At 40.2% G+C, this 19006-nt stretch overlaps 1 protein-coding gene and 1 long non-coding RNA gene across 2 annotated transcripts in view; one reads left to right on the top strand and one right to left on the bottom strand.

The window, feature by feature from the left end:
- The window catches only part of ZNF292 (zinc finger protein 292), a 51554-nt gene extending 41423 nt beyond the window's left edge, over positions 1-10131 (bottom strand). The window contains exon 1 of the mRNA XM_085056385.1: positions 9920-10131. Within this exon, the coding sequence (XP_084912511.1) occupies positions 9920-10081 (162 nt within the window). The 5' untranslated portion in view covers positions 10082-10131. The remainder of the gene's footprint in view (positions 1-9919) is intronic.
- Positions 10132-10215: 84 nt separating this feature from the next.
- LOC146440045 (uncharacterized) lies at positions 10216-13527 on the top strand. Its single transcript, XR_014851019.1, has 2 exons — positions 10216-12894; positions 13162-13527. It is a non-coding gene; the product is annotated as an uncharacterized LOC146440045 (long non-coding RNA).
- The last annotated feature ends 5479 nt before the right edge of the window (positions 13528-19006 follow it).

Consider the following 19006-nt stretch of genomic DNA (forward strand, 5'->3'; position numbering starts at 1 on the left):
GGGCAATCCCAGACACACCTAAAGGTTGGGCAGAGAAGTGATTTGGAGCAGCCCTGCAGAGGAAGACTTGGGAGTGATGGTTGAAGAAAAAAATCAACATGAGCCAGCCGTGTGCATTCACAGTCCATAAAACCATATGGAATCCTGGGCTGCATCAAAAGGAGCATAGCCAGCAGGTTGAAGGAGGTAATTCTTCCCCTTTACTCTGCTCTTGTGGGACCCCATCTACTCTACTGCATCCAATTCCAGGTTCCCAACATAAGAATGACAGGGAATTTTTAGAGCAAGTTCAGAGCAGGTGCAAGAAGTTGACAAGAGTATTGGAACACATTCCCTATGAAGACAGACTGAGAAAGCTGGGGCTGTTCAGCGTGGAGAAGGTTGTGTGGGGTATACTGGGGAGCCAGAGAGAGACTCTTCATCAGGAACTGTCATAACAGCACACGGAGTAGTGGGTACAACTGAAAGATGAGAGGTTTAGGTTAAGCATTAGGAAGAAATTCTTTACTGTGAGGGTGATGAGACACCGGAACAGGATGCCCGGGTAGGCTGTGGATGCCCCAAGCGTGGAAGTGTTCAAAGCCAGGTTGGGTAAGGCCTTGAGCAAACTGATCTAGTAGGAAGTGTCCCTGTCTGTGGCAGATGGGGTTGGGACTAGATGATCTTTAAGCTTCATTCCAACCCCTTAACATTCTCTGATTCTACGAATGACAAGAGTGAGGAACTCCTTATTCATGACTTGATTTAATGACTGATCACTGGATGTACTTTACCAATTTATCAAAACAATATTTGGTCTACTAGATACAAAAATACCAAACAGGATCTGTCTATTCAACAGAACTCATTCCATCATTCTGAAAAAACTGCAGAGGAATCACCCAAAATTCTGGGGTTTTTTTAATATTGAAGACACTGAGAATGCTACAACATACTCACCCCACCAGCTCAAATGAAAACTGCTCTATTCACCCCAAAACCCAACAGAATTACAAAATAAAGACTGGTCTTTATCCTAAAGAATTTTACCCCAGGGAGTTAAGGTACTCAAATCAACAAATGCACCTGGTCCAGCATTTAGGAGAGAATGAACACTAGGAGTCAGTGTTTGAAGATGGATGGAGCTTTGGTAGCTGTCCATGTTACATGAGCTCCTATAAGGACAAAGAACTGTATGATAGCTCAGAATGACTAGCAAGCAAGTGAGAGCTATATTACTTAGCACAGGATCTTCCTGTTTTGCTGATCAAAGATTAATTTTCTTTACCTTCTTACAGGAAATTATAAAGCTATAAATATTGTATACCAGAACACTGTACAGCAGTTACAGAAGAGAAGATGGAAAAGACATTTGATCAAACTATTCTTACCAAAAACAGGCACACGTTTTTGCAAGTTTAGTCCAATTTCCTACTGGATCAGGTCTATTTTCAGAGAATAATTTTATAACACTCCATTACCTTTTTAATGTTACATATACCTTCTTTCTTAAAATCTTTGCTCTGCCAACTACTACACGTTATTAGATTAACTCTTCACAAATGAAAGCAGCACAGCTCATCCTTAGAGATCAAAGATTTGAGAAATAATACCATGGAGTTGTCTTTAATGCATATTTGGAAAGATAAATAGAAAAAAATATTTCATACCTCAAAAAAACCACTTCCTAAAACACAAGACATTAACTTCTTAACCTATGCAAAAGCACAGACCTGTTACAATGGGAAATGCTAGTTTCAAAGATAGTTTCAAGCCTTACGGTTTACTTGTTATTTAAACTTAAATTTGCAAATTGTCATACATCATCACTGGAAAGACACCGGTGGCCTCAGAATGTCATGCTAGTTTCCCTCATGAAAACTATGTAACTGTACACACTGTATTATCATTGCTCAAGGATATGCATGGAGGCATTTAAAAAACGCTAATGAAAAATTTTTGATACATGTTCTAGTTTGTTCCGTAACTTAAGGAAGACTCATGTAGAAACAACCTACAACATACAGTATGTCTGCAATAAGCCTAGAGCACAAGAAAATGATAACATTTAAATGGCAGAGTAAATGGAAAAGGCCAGATGAAACTCCCTGATTGTTAGTAAAAATGGACGCAAAGATCCCCCAAAACAGCACTTTTTTTGCTGCCTTCCCTCAAGACCTGTGGTTTATGAAGCATTCATTCTCCATCAAAATAACAGTTACAAAAAAATTAAAATATACAGAAAATGGACTGAACATTTAAATAGATATCTAATGTCCTTACCATGAAAGTGAGACATACAATGTAGATATTTTGGTAGAATGAGATGCCTTACTGAATGTTAATATTAACATACATAACACTCCTTGTACAGCCCTGCACAATGATTTCTCTAGTCAATATTCCATGGTTTTTTAACAGTGAATCTTCAATAACTGCAGTTTTAGAAAGCAACCTAGACGCTATTGATATACATTGTACAAAAGTGGGGAATAAAGTTTGGATTTGTGGGAAAAGGTAAAGGCAGGAATGTATGTGTCAGTACAGAAAGTACCTAATCCATTCAGTCATGCTAGCATAGATGTGCAGCTACTGCTTACAGCCAACTACTACAAGTAAACTGGAACCTACAGTGAGGTCTTCAGAGGTTTTTTTAAACAGATGAAGGACTATGTAAAGCAGAATGCCTCTTAGTCTTTGAATGGGCAACAAGAATCAAGGATATTAGGCAGAAATGTATCCACAAAACATAACCTGTAAGTATTAACTTTTTACTAGAAGTGTTTCTTAGAGAAATGGTGGTTTGCTGATAAAAGGGATTTTCTCCATAACTTCGGTAAAAGCATCAAGTAACTAACTCAGCAGAAGGTGCATCAGGGTAACTCTGAAACTAAGTATCTATTTGCCGAACTTATATGGGAAGGTGAGCTTTTGTCAACATGCTGAAGTTTTATTAATTTTTATCCCTCCATCTACATTTTGTCATCTTCTTAACTAGCTTAGTTTGTTATGCTTCAAAGAACTATCATTCTTCTCTTTAATATTTAGACTCAGAGAAACAGTATGTTTTAACTTAAATTCTAAGTCTTAGAAAGACTGTCACCTTCTTAGCAAATTCTTACTAGACTGCTACCTTCCCTGCAGTTAAGGACTTCAAATATACCATGCACGCCAAGGATATAACAACAAAACAAAAAGGAAAGGGAAAAATAAGAAAAAAATTAACATCGAGAACTGCAAAAACTGTTCTCAAAAGTAAAAAGTATAGAAGAACTGAAAATAGCATTGAAAATCTAAGAGGCGCTTCCAACAGAAAGGGAATATGCTACTTCTCGTATCTACATGTGATACAATAAATCACAATAGTCTTAAGCTGCAACAAGATAAGAAGTTATTCTGCAAGGGTGGGTGTGGCTAGCACAGTTTTTCCCATGGGAAGTTTTCTTGTGTTTTTGTAAATAAAGATAAAGTTTGGATGTTTTGGAACAGTGTCCCAGAACTTAGACAGTGCAGGCCTGGCCAATCAGGCCTGGGGGAAGGCTTCTGACTGACCAATCTGGGTGACTTTTGAGAACTCTATAAATGTGATGAAATCAAAACAATAAAGGTCATTCCTTCTTGCCACTGAGAACCGATGCATTCATTACTCTGCTAGCTGCTCAACAGCGACAGGTGGGGGAAGAAATTATTGAAGGCAAAGATAACTGAACTAAAATGTGTTATGCAGGGATTTTTAAAAAATATTTTAATGGATATTTCTGAAAACAGATTAAAAAAGCTTTTGTAGCTATGGCCTACCAATAATCAATGCTGCTTCAGAATCATGGTCTACCTGGCTTCTTCAATACAGGAAAATTTATTAATAAAACCTTATAGCACAGATCTCAGAAATTCTAATGAAGACCACCTCCAATCTGGCACAATGCTGAGGCTTGATGCCATTATTGAGGACGCTAACAATGAGAACACTTATGCCCATTGGTTATATTTACCCTAAACAGCGAGGGTATTGTCTTCTAAATATTTTTCATACACATTTTATCCAGATATGTACACATACTGTTTTATTTGAAAGCAAGACAATTTCCCTGACTTCATGTAGTTTAGCTTAAAAAACCAAAAAAACCCCAAACAAACAAAAAAAAGAACCAGGGGGTTTGGCTTCTATCCCCCTCCCCAGTCAAAGAGATAACATGACTGTTTGACATGGCAGGTCTTACAGTGATGAAGTAGCACAAAAATGCCCGAGGCAGCTGAAAGCCTGCATGACATGACATAGTGGTGACAGGTGTTTCTCCTCATGCACTTGGGAATCTGTGTGGTGTACGATATTTTAGCAGATTCTGTGAGATTCCTAGCAGCTGTATATCTCTCCCTGTGTAGCAGAACATCTGGAGGTCACAGGTATGTAATTAAAATTAAACCTATTAGATGTTATGAAGGGAATCTTGCACTCATGGTAATGTATTTAGAAAAAAACAGAACTGTGAAACCAAAAGCAACACAGAATGATAGAAGCAAACGTGTAAAGACAGAAACAACGTAACAGAAACTTTTAAGTGTTACCTCAGTACAAGAACTGCTCACTGAGCTCAACAGAAAATACTTTTTACTTAAAGAAGTAGAAGCTATAGAATTCATGTATTCTCAAAAGAAGAGACAGAGTTGGTTAGATGGGGAATAATTGAACTGAAAGCTCAAAAATAACCATCTTACCAACAATTACATTCCACCAGTTTGTGCCTACATTATGTAAAAATCACTGTCAGCTGTTTAGCCAAACAAAATCTAAAGTGGACATCCACCTATACACTCAGAGAAGAGCTTGATGAAAGTTGTCTGGAGTAAGAAATCTTAATGCAATATTAAGAAAAAGTGCAATATTAAGAAAATAATAAGAAAAAGAAGAAATGTCTTATATTAAAAGGGCACCTGACATTTTGCTGGTGGTATTTCTCATCATCAGTGAACACTAATCTTATGGTCACATCACAACTACAGGTGTTTGATCAAATAGCAAAAAATACCCTTCAAAGACTGTTGAGGTCTTTATACATAGAATTACTTTCGGCAAGGGATCATGCTCTCACTCCTGCAGGAAAAAAAAAAAGCAGCCTACTGAAACATTTCCTTGTCATTAGATTAAGACAGACTCTGGGTTTGGATAAATCCAGATCATGCAAGAAAAAGGTTTAAGAAATGCTTTATTTCAAATTTTATGGATAGAACTGAAGATTGTTTCTGTCATCTTGGGTCTGAAGAGGAAGTTGAGAACACAGAGACTGAAAGTGAGGTTGACTAAGTGACAGTTAAAGATGGGGACAGCACCAGAAAGTTGTCAAGTCTGTAAGGTATAAAAACCGAGTGCCAATTATAGTACAATTAATAGGTGACTTTATAAGAGAAAATATAAGACTACTCTCCAACAGAGACAAATAATTGGCAAAAACTTCTATTATACAGTGATTACAAGTAAATAATAATAATAATTTTATATAGAGATATGCAGGTCTGTTTTTGGGAGGGACTTCTTAGATTATATATTCCCCAATATTACCAAGATCTGCTCTAGCACCACAGCACACCCAAAAAAATAGGGTAGGACCTTATGCTCCTAATACTTCACTAGAACCTCAACACACAGTAAAAACCATCTTAAAACAGTAGGAACAAACTACACAGCCAGAGGAGTTAAAAACAAGGTTTCTTTAGAAGTTTTGGGGTTTCTTTTGAAATGCCCAAAAATATTCATTACCCCCTCCACATTTTGTATCAGCATTACACTTTTTCTGCTGGTGTTAAGAAGATTCTAGGTTACTACTGGGTAAACTGCCTACACTAGAAGGATATTAATGAGTCTACTAACAGCTAAGAACACTTAACACGTGATCTTTCTCATAACAGGCAGACATGACAAAACCACCAAGAAATGAACCAAAAGTGCAGAGAAAGTCATTGAGGAAAAGCTGCACAACAATCCAAATAATTTCTTATGCTTATAACATAGGCTACTTTGTGTTGACAACTTATACATTAGTAGAGCAAACCTAACCATGTTACAGTTTTGGAGAATTTGTACCACAAAGTACAGCAGGAGAGAAAAAAAAAACCCAACCCTTACAAGCAGATTCAGGAAAGAGATGAAGTGTCAAAATAACAAAGGAGGGAAGACTCAAAGATAAAACATGTCAACTACAAAAACCAGAAAAGGTAGAAGCACCATAAAGATTTCACAACTAGCTAGTGACAAAAGAAAATTTGTTAGCAGCCTGCAATCTGGTATAGAAAAAAAAAAAAAAAAAAAAAGAAAAAAAAAAGGTACGCTGGGTAATAACAACTGGAAGGGAACACAGCCCATAGTGAGGAGCTCTGATATACCCACCAGCACCACAGTCACATAGCTCTCAAGCAAAAAACCCCAAACAACTCCAACTGAATATAAACAACTGGTCACCTTTAAGAGCCAAGTCTGAAAATAATCTAATCAGCCACCACACAGTGACAAGAACAGCAATCTTCTCTGGACCATTCTGAATTCTTGCAAAATTTATACTTTCAATTTTTAGTCACTACAGCTGAAGGTACTTGTTTTGTCTGCCACAGTCTGCACACATATAGTTCGTGACAACATAACCGTTTGTCAAGGATTTGCTAATTACCAAATTGCAATGGAAGAGCACAAATTGCAATTAAAAAAATCATTTTACACATATCCATACAGATGTGAATTCCACTTGATAACAATGAAAATAATGCTCTCTATTGCATTCTGACAATGGAGAACACAACTACAATCACACAGATCTGGTACAGGATTAAGGTCCAGTCTATAATCCCCTTAAAATTTAAGAATAATTGCATCATTTCACAGAGCAATCAGCAGCAGCGCACAAAAATCTTTATAGCTAATGAAATGCTGCATATAAAATACATCAAAGTAAACTTTATTCTTAGAAGAGAACAGTTCTGTAACTTTTCTCTCAAGGTACAAGGGGTCTTGTTTTTCTGTGTTCTTAACACTTGTTCTACACTGTTGGGTTATAAGCAATAAAATATTTCAAATAGAGATTTTTCAAAACGAGATTAAGGATTTGGCTGTGCCACTCCCGTTTCATTTAATAAGCATAGAATACTTAAACACTTTATTTGCCTTTGAACCTAAGGATCTTTCCATGCTCTACTGCACATTCTTTAGCTTCTATCAATTTGAAAATATGCCTATTTCTCGAACACTGTTACCCAATTAATTTATAAAAAAATAGAAGTTAATTTATGGCAACAAGCAAGGTGGTCGCTGGGCTCCACAGTGACTACTTGGCAAAACAAAACAAGGGCACCAGACCTTCCAAGATCTGTGCAGTTACTGCATGCCTAGATCCTAAGCATGAAAAAAAAAAAAGGAGGTGAATCATGCTGAGAGAAATACTACAATATTTCTTCAGTAATGAGCTTCTAGACCTAAGATACAAATAAGTGATATATATTCAATTTATGTATATATATTATATAAAAGTAACAACTCTGAGTTTTATATACTTGACCAAATCATTCTTTCATGCATATATTTTCAAGGACTCTATTCTAGAAGTCATGGCAGATACCTTTAAACTGTTACTTAAAAGACTTCTCAGATGGCTCTTACATTACATGATTTTTCTACAACCTGTGTCATGCAGTAAAAACTAAGTAGCTAAGCCTACGATCTGAATCCGAATACTATTTTGTGTTAGCCCAAATAAAGGATTAAAACTGTAGAAGAGGCTGGAAGTATTCTGGCACCACAAGCACAGGTGAACAGATTTTAAAAAATGCCTGCTGAACCACTACGAAACTACTTGCCCAACAACAAGACTTTTCAGTACATTAAGCATCTGTTTAAATCTCTGTTTAAATTTGAAAAGCAGGATCTTTAAACATTGAATGGCATGTCTCACCCCTCAGCGTTACACATCAGCCTTCAGCCTGCAAAACCAGATATGGCTATACTATAAATCTTGGTGTGGAAGGAATGGTAACTCATCCCATGATACTTTGATTTCTATCTAAGTCACTTTCTACACTACTGATTTGTTCAGTGAGACTTTTTTGAAACGTGCATGGTTAAGAAAATTAGTAAACTTGGACCTTACAACAGACTTTCATAACAGTCATTAAAGTAGTAAGAAGAATATTCATACTTGTTAAACTTTAAATGAATCAACTCTTGAAGCCACTCACTGAGAACACATAACCATAATTTCACTGATAGATCTGCTTTAGACATCAGTAATCTACTCTGTACATGTCAAGGATGGTGTCTTCATTCCCACCTACCCAACACTACTTCAGTTCAATGAACAGCTCATTCACAATTTGAGCTGTAGCCAGGAAAGGGAGATTTCCACCTCTCAGTGTTTGAAGTTAAGAAAGTAGGCACAAAGATAAAATAGCCTGAGAACACACTGATCTGAACTAACATAAACCAGTCTTTCTGTGCATAAGCCAATGTTTCTGTGCATCTACATGGACATTCTAACCAAGCACAACATGATAAATTTTCACCAGAGGAAAAGAACCTGACATAGGAATCATCTATATACAAAATAAAAATATTTAGTAGTGAATCTTCCTGGTTAGTAGAAACTAGAGACCAGTTCAATCCAGAAGCGACAGACGCGAAATTAGCACGCTACAATGGCTACCAAGAATCAACTCTTTAAGAAACCAGACAAAAAAAAAAATCATAAATAAAACACATTTCAAACCAACCATGTGAATTCATTCTTATTCATTCCACCTTTTAACAATTTACCTGACCGTCCATGAATGGTTGACAGTAATGTGTAAACAAACACTATCACTTTTATCAGACAGTCTATTAACAACTAGTGGTTTCTGTGGCCTAAAATATTTGAGAACTTGTTTTATACATTGGGACTTAATGCTATCCAAGAAAGGATACCTAAGAGAAATCAGGGCCATGTATAGACACAGACATGACTAAAATGGAGCAGTCTGCTTTTTCAGCAGTCTGTGGAGCTAGCACCACAAAGTTTGTTTAGGAAGGGATACTCAGCAGGGTCACCAGCTCAGAGAAACACCTGCAAACAAACCCTGCCTTAGGACCAGCCCAAGCTCCGGGAAGCAGGCTTTTTCCCGACGGCAGAATAATTACATACAATGATGTTTCTAACAGTGCCGGCTCGGGAGCCCTCTCCCGAGGTGGGATTGCGCTCCCCTTGACAGGGCGAGAAAACAGGGACCAGCACCGCAGATCTACAGACCTGCCACCACCACACCACCACCTTTTCCTTCCCAGGATGGCAGAAACTCCGTTATCCCTCCAGGGTACGAGATAGGGAAGGGAGCGGGGGGAGGAAAGGGCATAGAGCAGGAGCCCCGCGCCGAGGGACCCGGGACGGACTTGCAGCTCCTGCCCGGCCCCTCGGCGGAGCGGCGGAGCCCCCACCTCCCGGACCGCCGCCTCCCTCCCTTCGCCCCCAGGGGAGGAGGGGTGTCGGAGGGACGGGGGGGCCCCCGGTCCGCCACCGCCAGGAACAAAGGGCCCTTCGATAAGCCGAGCCGCAGAGCACAACAAAGGGGCCTGGAGACCGCGAGAACCGGGGCGGGGGGAGGCGAGGCGGGGGATGGGGATTACGGGCCGGGCCGGAGCGGCAGCGGGCGCGGGAGCCGCTCCACCTCAGCCCACAACGAGCGGCGGCAGCGGCGTCGATCGCCCGGCCCGGTCCCGAGCACCGAGTCCCCGCTCCCCCCCTTCCCGGGCCGCCCGCCGCACCGGGCCGCCGGCTGCGGGTTCCCCGCGGCGGGGGCGGCGCTGGTCCCGCCCGGCCCCCGCGCTCCGGCCCGACGGAGCTCACACACACCCCGCGGGGGAGGGGAAGCAGCGGGCGGGGGCAGGGCACGAGAGGAAGGGAAGGGAAAAGGGAAGAGGCGGCCTGACCTGGCAGAGCTGCTTGCAGTACTCGGTGGCCGCCTGCACGGCCGGCTCGCGGCTCTCCCGCAGCCCCGTCTCCAGCTCCAGCAGCCGCTCCCGCAGGCGCCGCAGCTCCAGCAGGTCGCCGCCCGGGCCGCCGCTCTCCCGCTCGGCCTCCTCGTCCGCCATCTTCGCACCCCGCTCCGTCGCGTACGCAGCCCCCCCACCCCCTTTCCTCCCTCCCTGCCTCCCTCGGCTCCCCCCGCTCCGCTCCCGGGTCACGTGATTACACAATGCCACGTTCCAGGGACGGGGGGTCACGTGCGGAGGAGATGGAGACGCGCGGGAGCGCGCGGCGCGCGCACGCGCGCACCGCCCGCCGTCCCCCCGCGGCGCAAAGGACTGGGGACGGGGAGGGGGCGGGGCCTCCGCGCCTCACGTGACGGGACGCCACGCGCGCCGGGGCGCGCCCCCGCGCGGCCATGTGACGGGGTCCTCCCCCGCCCGCGAGGCGACGCGTTTTGGCGGCAAAACGGCAGCAAATGGCGGCGGCCGCGGGGGCGGTGAGGGCGGGCCGGGGTGGGCGGGTTTTGGCGCTGTGTCTCGAGCTCAGAATCACGGAATCAAATAGGTTGGAAAAGACCTCTCAGGTCATCGAGTCCAACCTGTGTCTGAACACCACCACATCAACTAGACCATGACACTAAGAGCCACATCTTTCCTCGTGCGTGAGAGGACCATGTGGCACGAACCACTGCTGGGCCAGCCATGGCCAACACCACTGAATTTTTGTGGAGTGTTGATTACCTCACCTTTCTTCATCTGCAGGAAGCGTGTTAACCTCAAGAATGCCACTGAGTTGTCTTCTTCATACCTAGATCGTCCTGCTTTTATTATAATAGGGAATGGGGAGTGCAGCTTGGCTCTTCACATGAAGCAGTTGAGATGTGGAGGTTCTGGAGGGCTTTGTTGTCCTTGTGGTCCTGGTGCTGGGCCAAGCACCCTCTCACACTAGTGATGTCCTCACAACAGTGCAAAGCTTCAGTGATGGACATTGTCCTTCCCTGCATCTACTAAAGGAGCTGAGGAGACTCCTGCATCTGTCAAAGGTATTGGAAATACTAGAGATGGGCATTGATCCCATTGAAAAGGATCTGATGGCCACGGAATTGGTGTGGATACATGTTTTACAGTCTCCTAGGCTGCACGGGTTGATGTGGGTTGATGGCTTCATGCTCCACGTTGCCAGTGCTCATTGAGGAAGTTAGGAGGAAATGTGTTACTGCAGCAAGAGCCCTGCCTGAACTGAACTGAATCATTTCTCATCGTCAGCTGGCACTGAGAGAAGCTGTCTTAAGCTGGGCATTTCACATAATCTGAAAAACGAGGAACACTGGTACTTTGCACAAACTTAAATTGTTTGTAACAGTCTTTTGGAAAAACAGACCACTAAATATGCCTTTCAGTCTTGCTCTGACCCAGGTTTAACTCAATATCCCATACCCGCTACCTTATTTTGTATGACCATTGGATTGATTTGGTGTTCATGTTCTCTTTTTTCTTTTTTTCCCCCCAGAAAGGACAAATGACAGTACCTACTTCTTGCATACAGTTGACAGCTGAGGCGTTTGGTGAAATGAGCACTAAATCAGGGCTGGGAAGAGATGAGGTTCCTCCAGGATTGCAGAAATGTCAGTCTGCAAGTCTAGACATTTGCAGTGATAGCACTGAATACGCAACAGTTTGGAGATAGGCTTGGGAATGTGGTCCAAAAATGACCACATTTTGGGCCATAGCAGTTAACCCAAAGTGGTATGTTTCTAGTTTTCCATACGAGCCTCCAAGTATGTATCTTATTTGTGATTTGTAAGCCTGAAACCTTTTAAGTTTCTTGACTTTCATTGCATGGGAAATCCAATCTGTTACAAGCAGGAGAAGAGAAAACTTTCAGCTTTTCCATTTAAGGCTTAATGTAGTACCAGGAATATCTGCTTGGTTTGCATGTATCCCTTGCTACCAAACTGCCTATCGCGCCAATACTAATCAGTCATGCAAGTGCTAGAAACAATGGCCTGAAGACCTATTTATTCTTTCTCAATAATTTAATTCATCTGCAGGAACTAAAATACCTTCTTCTCTGGATAACCGTGTCCTATACTTTGCTGTTTGCAATTATTTTCACTTAACGGTGAACCACAATAGCCAATTTCATAGTCTGTACTTGTTTTAGCTTGCTGTATTGTTTCTGTCTTGACTACAGGGTCTTCTGAATTGAGCCCAGGCCAGGAAGGAAGGAGAGAGGTGGAGTATGGGTTTCCCACTCATGCCAAAGGTTAGCACTTGAAGAGGGTAGAGTAAGTGTTGTTTTGTTCTCATCAGGGTTGAGCGGAAAGTAGCCCATCCTTCAGTTGTGCTAGCCTGGAGAGAACTTGCACTTAAGCCTCCAGGGGCCTTGTGCAAGGGAGGATTCCTGTCTTTAATCATGACTCACAGCCAGTTAATTGCTAAGCTTATATCTAAGAGACCAAGAAAGGATTTAGTAACTAGAAGGAATGACCACAAATAGTGGTGAATAACAAAGTTATTTTTTTCTTGTTTGACAATAGTGAGAATATGATGACAGCGACTGAGTCAAGAATGGCAATGGCCTGAGAAAGAGGAAAAGAATAAGGAGCAACTACAAGGCCATGTTATTCATCCTGTGTTTGAATCCTGACAGAAACTACACTGTGGTATATAGAGCTCATGGAAGAGAAGAGCTGGTGTTTGATGGTGATGGGAGAAATAGATTGTGCAGGGAAGAGGTTCTTTTCTGTTTTCTTCATGGACGTGTGGGGCAGACTATGTGACAGTGGAAGAATGTAAATATATGAGAGAAGAGGCTTACATTGCAGTGTAAATATAGTCAAGTAACCCACTTGCTGTTCAAATGGTAAATACAGAGAAGAAAGAAGCAGATGAGGAAAATGTGTGTATGGGGAAGGACAATGAATCCCACAAGTGTGGCTAGCACAGGTCTTTCCCATGAGAAATCCTTTTGTGTTTTATAAATAAAGATAAGGTTTGGATGTTATTAAAAACAGTGTCCCAAGACTTGGACGGTGCAGACCTGGCCAGTCAGGCCTAGGGGGAGGTTTCTGACTGACCAATCTGGGTGACTTTTGAAAACTCTATATATATGATGAAATCAAAACAATAAAGGCCTTTTCCTTCTTGCCACTGAGAACTGGATTCTTCTCTCTGCTAGCGGCTCAACAGCGACACACGAGGGGTGAAAAAAATTAACCAATCTAAAGAGTCCAAGGAACAAAGAGGGTGGAGATGGTGAGAAAGAACAAAAAAAGGATGGAAGACTGGAAGGGGAAGGACCTGACTTCTACACCAGTTCAAAGACCCAATTTTTTGTTAAGAGAAATTGAAAAGCTTATTACCTGGGTGTGCTGGAAATAAAGATCTAAGGTAAAGACTTGTAAGGATTCATCACCATCAAAAATTTCTTTGGAGTTCAAATACACTTTTCCCTGTTCTCTTATTCTTGCCACGTCCTTGACTGATTGGTTATTTCCACAGTGTGGTGTTCTCCTAGCTCCATACTTTGATTCTCATGTCTCAAATAAACCTGTAATTTGGAGGAAGCACATCAGATACTCTGTATGTTTTGGGATGCAGGGCCTGGTTAAAAATGCATAAGAGTTAAAGGAGTCATCATTACCTAAACTCCCCTGTATATGGGTTATTTACCTATCAGTTGTTTGAAATAGCTTTAATAATAGAAAAATAAATAGTGTCCCCCTATTTGGTTTTAGATACTGGAGGAGGGAAATTGAGCAAATGGCAAGAGAAATATCAGAGGTTAGGATGATAGCAAAGAGAGAGGGTTGGAATAGTGATGACAGTGTGGCTTAGGCTGTATGTAGCTGATAGTTGGGAGGAGGACTAACTCTTCCAGTGAGAATGTCATGTTAGGAGGAAACAGCTGAGATACTTGTATATAATTGGAGCCCTGGCAACAAAACTAGATCTTTTAGGGGTAACAGAAGATATGACAATAAAAATTAGGACATGATCACACAAATATTAAAACACTCATGGTGTTTGGGAAGCAAAGGGGATTAATGGAGGATTAGAATTTGCAGTGTGATAGATATTAAAGAAACAAACAGCAGCTGGACAGATAAAGTAGAACTTGTTTGAGTTGGTGTTGTGAAAATGTGTCAAAGAGCTTCTGTTAGAGAGCATGAAGATGATGTGCTGGAGATGTTTGGCTTCAAGCCTGGAGAGAAATTGGTTTTGGGAGATTATTAGGAAAAATACTACTTGGAAAAAAAGTAGGTTGATAACTAAGGTTCTTAATTTCAAAGGTCAAACTTTGAGAAATTAAGGGAATGAACTGGTGATGACAAATGCATCTAGGTGGTAGAGGACTTGCATGTGGAAAAAATCTGACATCTGCAAATCTCTGAAAAAACATATCTGTAATTCATATCTCAAACAAGAGTGACGGTCAGTCCCAGCTTGATAAATAGTCACTTCAGAAGGGTTATTGGGAACAATCAAAAGCTTGAAAGGAATGGAACAAAATGATTACTTGAAAAATATTAAGAATATTTTTATAAGGGGTAAGAATAAAGTGAGAATTTTGAGAAGCTTTCCTTTACAAAGGAAATTAAAGTGGGGGCTAATGAGAAAGAAGATATGAAAACGAATGTTTCCACATTTGAGATGAAAGCAAAAAACCTATCATACCCATCTGAAACATCAGAAGATCTTTATGCGTGCAGAAGTTTCCATTAATGATGTAGGGGAAAAAATGAGCTGTAGTAATGAAATGTGCTGATGATACAAAATAGTGAGACAATTTCAGTATGAGAAGGATCAAGACTAGATTACCTTCAGAACTTTAATAACAGAATGGATTAATTTTAGTAACACAACATGCAAGGAGACTGATAGTACTTTCTGCTGGGGGAGAACCTCATTCATTGGAAGTAACAGTGGGTAGGAAGTGCCCATTGTGTTAGTTGATGATGACCAACTCATAGATAAAATCTAGCTGCAAAAAAAGTTACTAAAATCACATGACATGCTAGGTCAGCTGTTTCTATTATACTGTAGATAAAAACATTGGTCTCATCTCATCTGAAACTATTTATGCGATTCTGGTCACTATTATTCAGAAAAAATGAGATCGCACTGCAGGAGGTACAGAGAAGGACTCAAAGAAAGATCAATAAAATGGAGAATCTGTTTCATGAGAGGAGAATAAAATTGGTTCATTTAGTTTAATGAAACTAAAGGTGAAAAAAAGTGTATTTTCAGTCTGGAAACAGTAAAAGTAAGCATTAGTTAGGACAAAAGTTTTTTAAGCTGAAGGATGGTAGTGTGTGAAGAAAAATGGGTTAACTGATTACTGAATATGTTGAAACAGACATAGCTATCATGTTAGACAATAAATAGTGCTATTTCTGAGGCATGTAAGTGTTCCTTCACAAAGTTACAAAAGACACTTCATGAAAACAGTAAAATGGTAGATCTATGCAAAGGGATCTGATAATGAAAATTAACTGCAAATAAAACATAAACTCCAAAAGGGGCAAGAATATGAATCTTGTATAGTCACATCATTCTTAATGATACCTCTGGCTTCTGTCAAGGCTGGGGCCACATTCACTTATGTTCAAAATCACTGATGTAGGTCTATATATTACTCGGTAATCAACATGACCTATGAATCTGTCTGACAGCAAGAAAAAAAAGCAACTGAGCAGAGCCTGGTCTGTAGGTTGTCTTTGCATAAGCTGGGAGGAGAAATGGAGAAAGTTTTTGCAATATTCATTTTCAGGTTGCAGAAAGGAGCAAATTAATGATGAGGGAGGATAGCACATTTGAAAATACAGCCTGGGTTATAGCTTGAGCTGTTTTTTCAAAAGGAAACCTTACAAAATATTTTCAGAGCTATCTTAAAAGCAAGGGAGTGAATATGTTCTCATTTCACATAATTTAATACAAACCACAGTGCTAACACCTGTAATTAATAATACCTTTCCACCTTTCCAATTGTGTTTTCTGTTTATCATTTTCCTTTGTTCACTTCCCAGTGCTCACTGCCTGAATCCTCAATAGTTTTATTCTCACTGAGAGAATCTAGCAGAGTTGTAGCTATGCTTTAAAAAATTATTAAGAGAAAAAAAGGGTGTCCTAGAGATGGATGTGTTTTCCCATCATTGCACTCTTTTTTTCACTCCCTTCTCCATTGGGCAAGATTTGGCTTTTCAATTAGGAGCATTCCACAGAAGCACTTTTTTTTTCTTTCTTTTTTTTTTTTTTTTTTTTGGTGGTTGCTTTTATTTTGTGTCTAAGAACTGAATCTTTTTCATGAGTATGGAAGAAAGAGATTTGGCATCAGGATAAGGCAGTTCTTGTGAGCAAGTCAGAGAGGGAGAGGAGAGAGTTTATTTAAAATAAAAACCGAGTATCCTGCTAATAGGTAAAGGAAGAATTTACTTGTAGGTGCAAGGTCAGTTAAAAGAACGTTTTGTCTTTCATGTTGATCTGCACTCTGCTTTCCTGACTCTTCATTATTTAGCTGTTTTATACCCAGTTTATTACTTAGTAGTGACACACAGTTCTTTGCTGTGAGAAATCATAAAACAGCTTCTCAAGAACATGTTTTACAGCAACACATTTGTTTTAAAAAATAATATTTAATTTTTCAGCAAATAAATACTGGAAACCTTTGGTAAAATATAGATCCCTGTGTCAATAGAAGGAAAAAATGGTACAACCTGCAAATGGCAGGAGGAGGAAATAGTGAGATGGGCTTTAAGAATGGGCAGTATAAATGTTCTCTAATCCCTTACCATTCTCTGGCTGATGATGAACTACACATACTGCCTGTTACAGCAATATTGATTGCAATCAGATGGTAAAATCATTGCACAGAGAAAGAAGTCACTGCAGTGAAAATGAAAAGATGGAAATTTAATGAATTCTTGATTAAAAAATGATTTCTTGGAATTAAATCAAAACCTCATTCTTATAGCTGAGAGTTCGTCATGGGAATAACAAAATGCTGAAAAAATATATCAAGTTAAAAATTAGTTTCAAACTATGTATTTATCTTCAGCAGCCATCCTACACTTTTCATCAACATTCCTTGTGCTACAAATTTTCCTCACTCAGAGCCTTAGATTTACTTACAATTAATCCACTGATATAGTGATGGAGATTCTTGCTGGAATGCATTAACTTCCTCTGTTAAATCCCCCCTCAGGCAAACCTCTTGAAAAATATTTCCTTTGTCTAGAATACACAGTTTAGTAGCTCCTTTCTTATAGTGAGGTAACAATTCTTTTGCAGTGATTTATGCATACTATTCAAATACAAAACCTGCATTAAATTATGCTACATTAAAAGATCTGAGACGCGCATGCCATTACTTAGGCACTATTGTGCATAGGAAAAATGTAGGTTTGATCCTGTTGCCCTTCAAGCCCGTGTTTACAGACACAGTGAATCATTGCGATGTGGCCTTGCAATGATGTAGCAATGCTGAGTAACTTTTGGCTTATAGAGACCAAATAGACTTTCAAACTCACTGATGACCATGTACACCTTTAGTGTTTTTATTATTCACACAAACAAAGTTGTTGTGTGGCATTTCAAAAGAAACAAGCTCAGGACTTCTGGAAGGAAGATTTCACAGCCTCTAAAATAGCCTGTTTAAATGCTTTGCAATCTGAACTGTTTGATTGGATTCATAATACTTGACTTAAATCCCTGCTGGAAATTCATCTGATCTTTGTTCTTCCTCTAGTTGTCATGGTGGAACAATAGCCACCAAATCTTTTATGGCAGCTTACTACATTTTTGAGTGCTACTATAATATCTCTCCTCGAGCTCTTTATTTCTCAATTTACTGCTCTATTTCTAAGCCACATAAACCTCATTCCTTCAGCTTTCCTCACAGCTGGTATTTCCTATTCTCCTTGCTGTTATGTGTCCACTACCCTCCACGATGGACTGCAATTTTTATTTCTTGGAGCACAGTGACCAGTGCACAACCCAGTTCTACACTTGCTGGGACTTTGCCAGCGCTAAATGGAATGATTATTCTTTGTGTCATCTATTACATTGTTGGCTCTAGTTTGTGATCTCCCGCATTGTTTTCTGCCTACACAGTCATTTCCTATTCTATATTTAACTTTCTGCCCTCATTAGATTTCCCTTTCCAAAATGTTGTCTGGTTTGTATTTTGTCTGATTGATTTTAGGCTGATTCTTCAAGTCCCATTTTTAGTGCTATTTCCATCCTTCAAAGCACTTTGCCACTTTACCCAAGCTGATGTCACTGCCAAACTGTGTCAGTGCACTCATGTGCCATCGGCCAGGCTGTTAATGGATGTGCGCTATAAAACTGTTCCCAGGATGACGTACTGTGCGCTCCTCCTGAGAAAGCTTCCCAGAATGACAACAAACCATCAATTACTGCACTCTGGGAGCAATTTTACAAATGTTGTGCACCTACTGGGTTGCTACTTACCTCTGGAATGCACTGACGTGGCTTACTTAGTGAAATGCTGTGTGGAACAATGTCAAAAGCTTGTCATTGTCGTGATGCACCATATCTGCTATTTGCATTTATTTGCTAAAGCAATTATCCTGTCAGAGAATGAGATTAACATCAATTGATACAATTCTTTTCATGACTAATGCATTTCAACTGATTTTTAACAATTATCATAACCTTCCAGGTATTTACAAATTTTTATTTAATAATTTGTTCTATTTCAGGGGATAAAAGTTAGTTTGACAATATATAATGCTCGAAGTTCTCTATTCTCTCTTTTAAAAATAAGTTTGCATTTATACTTTTCTAGGGTTTGAACCTTCCTTGCTTGCAGTTTTTTCTTGAAAATCATCATCAATGATTCAAACATTACTTCAGTTAATTCTCTGAACATTCATAGTTAATTTTGTCACAGCCTGCTAACTTAACCACCTCTAACTTTTTTCCCCCCTAAGTATCATGGGGTCAAGAGTTGGACTCTACAAGCTTGTACTTGACAATCCCAGTACCATTTTACAACATGTGTGCTTAGTGTCAAAAAATTGT

Source organism: Lichenostomus cassidix, chromosome 3 (assembly GCF_008360975.1).
Source record: "Lichenostomus cassidix isolate B80296 chromosome 3, HeHo_3.0, whole genome shotgun sequence".
Classification (NCBI taxonomy): domain Eukaryota; kingdom Metazoa; phylum Chordata; class Aves; order Passeriformes; family Meliphagidae; genus Lichenostomus; species Lichenostomus cassidix.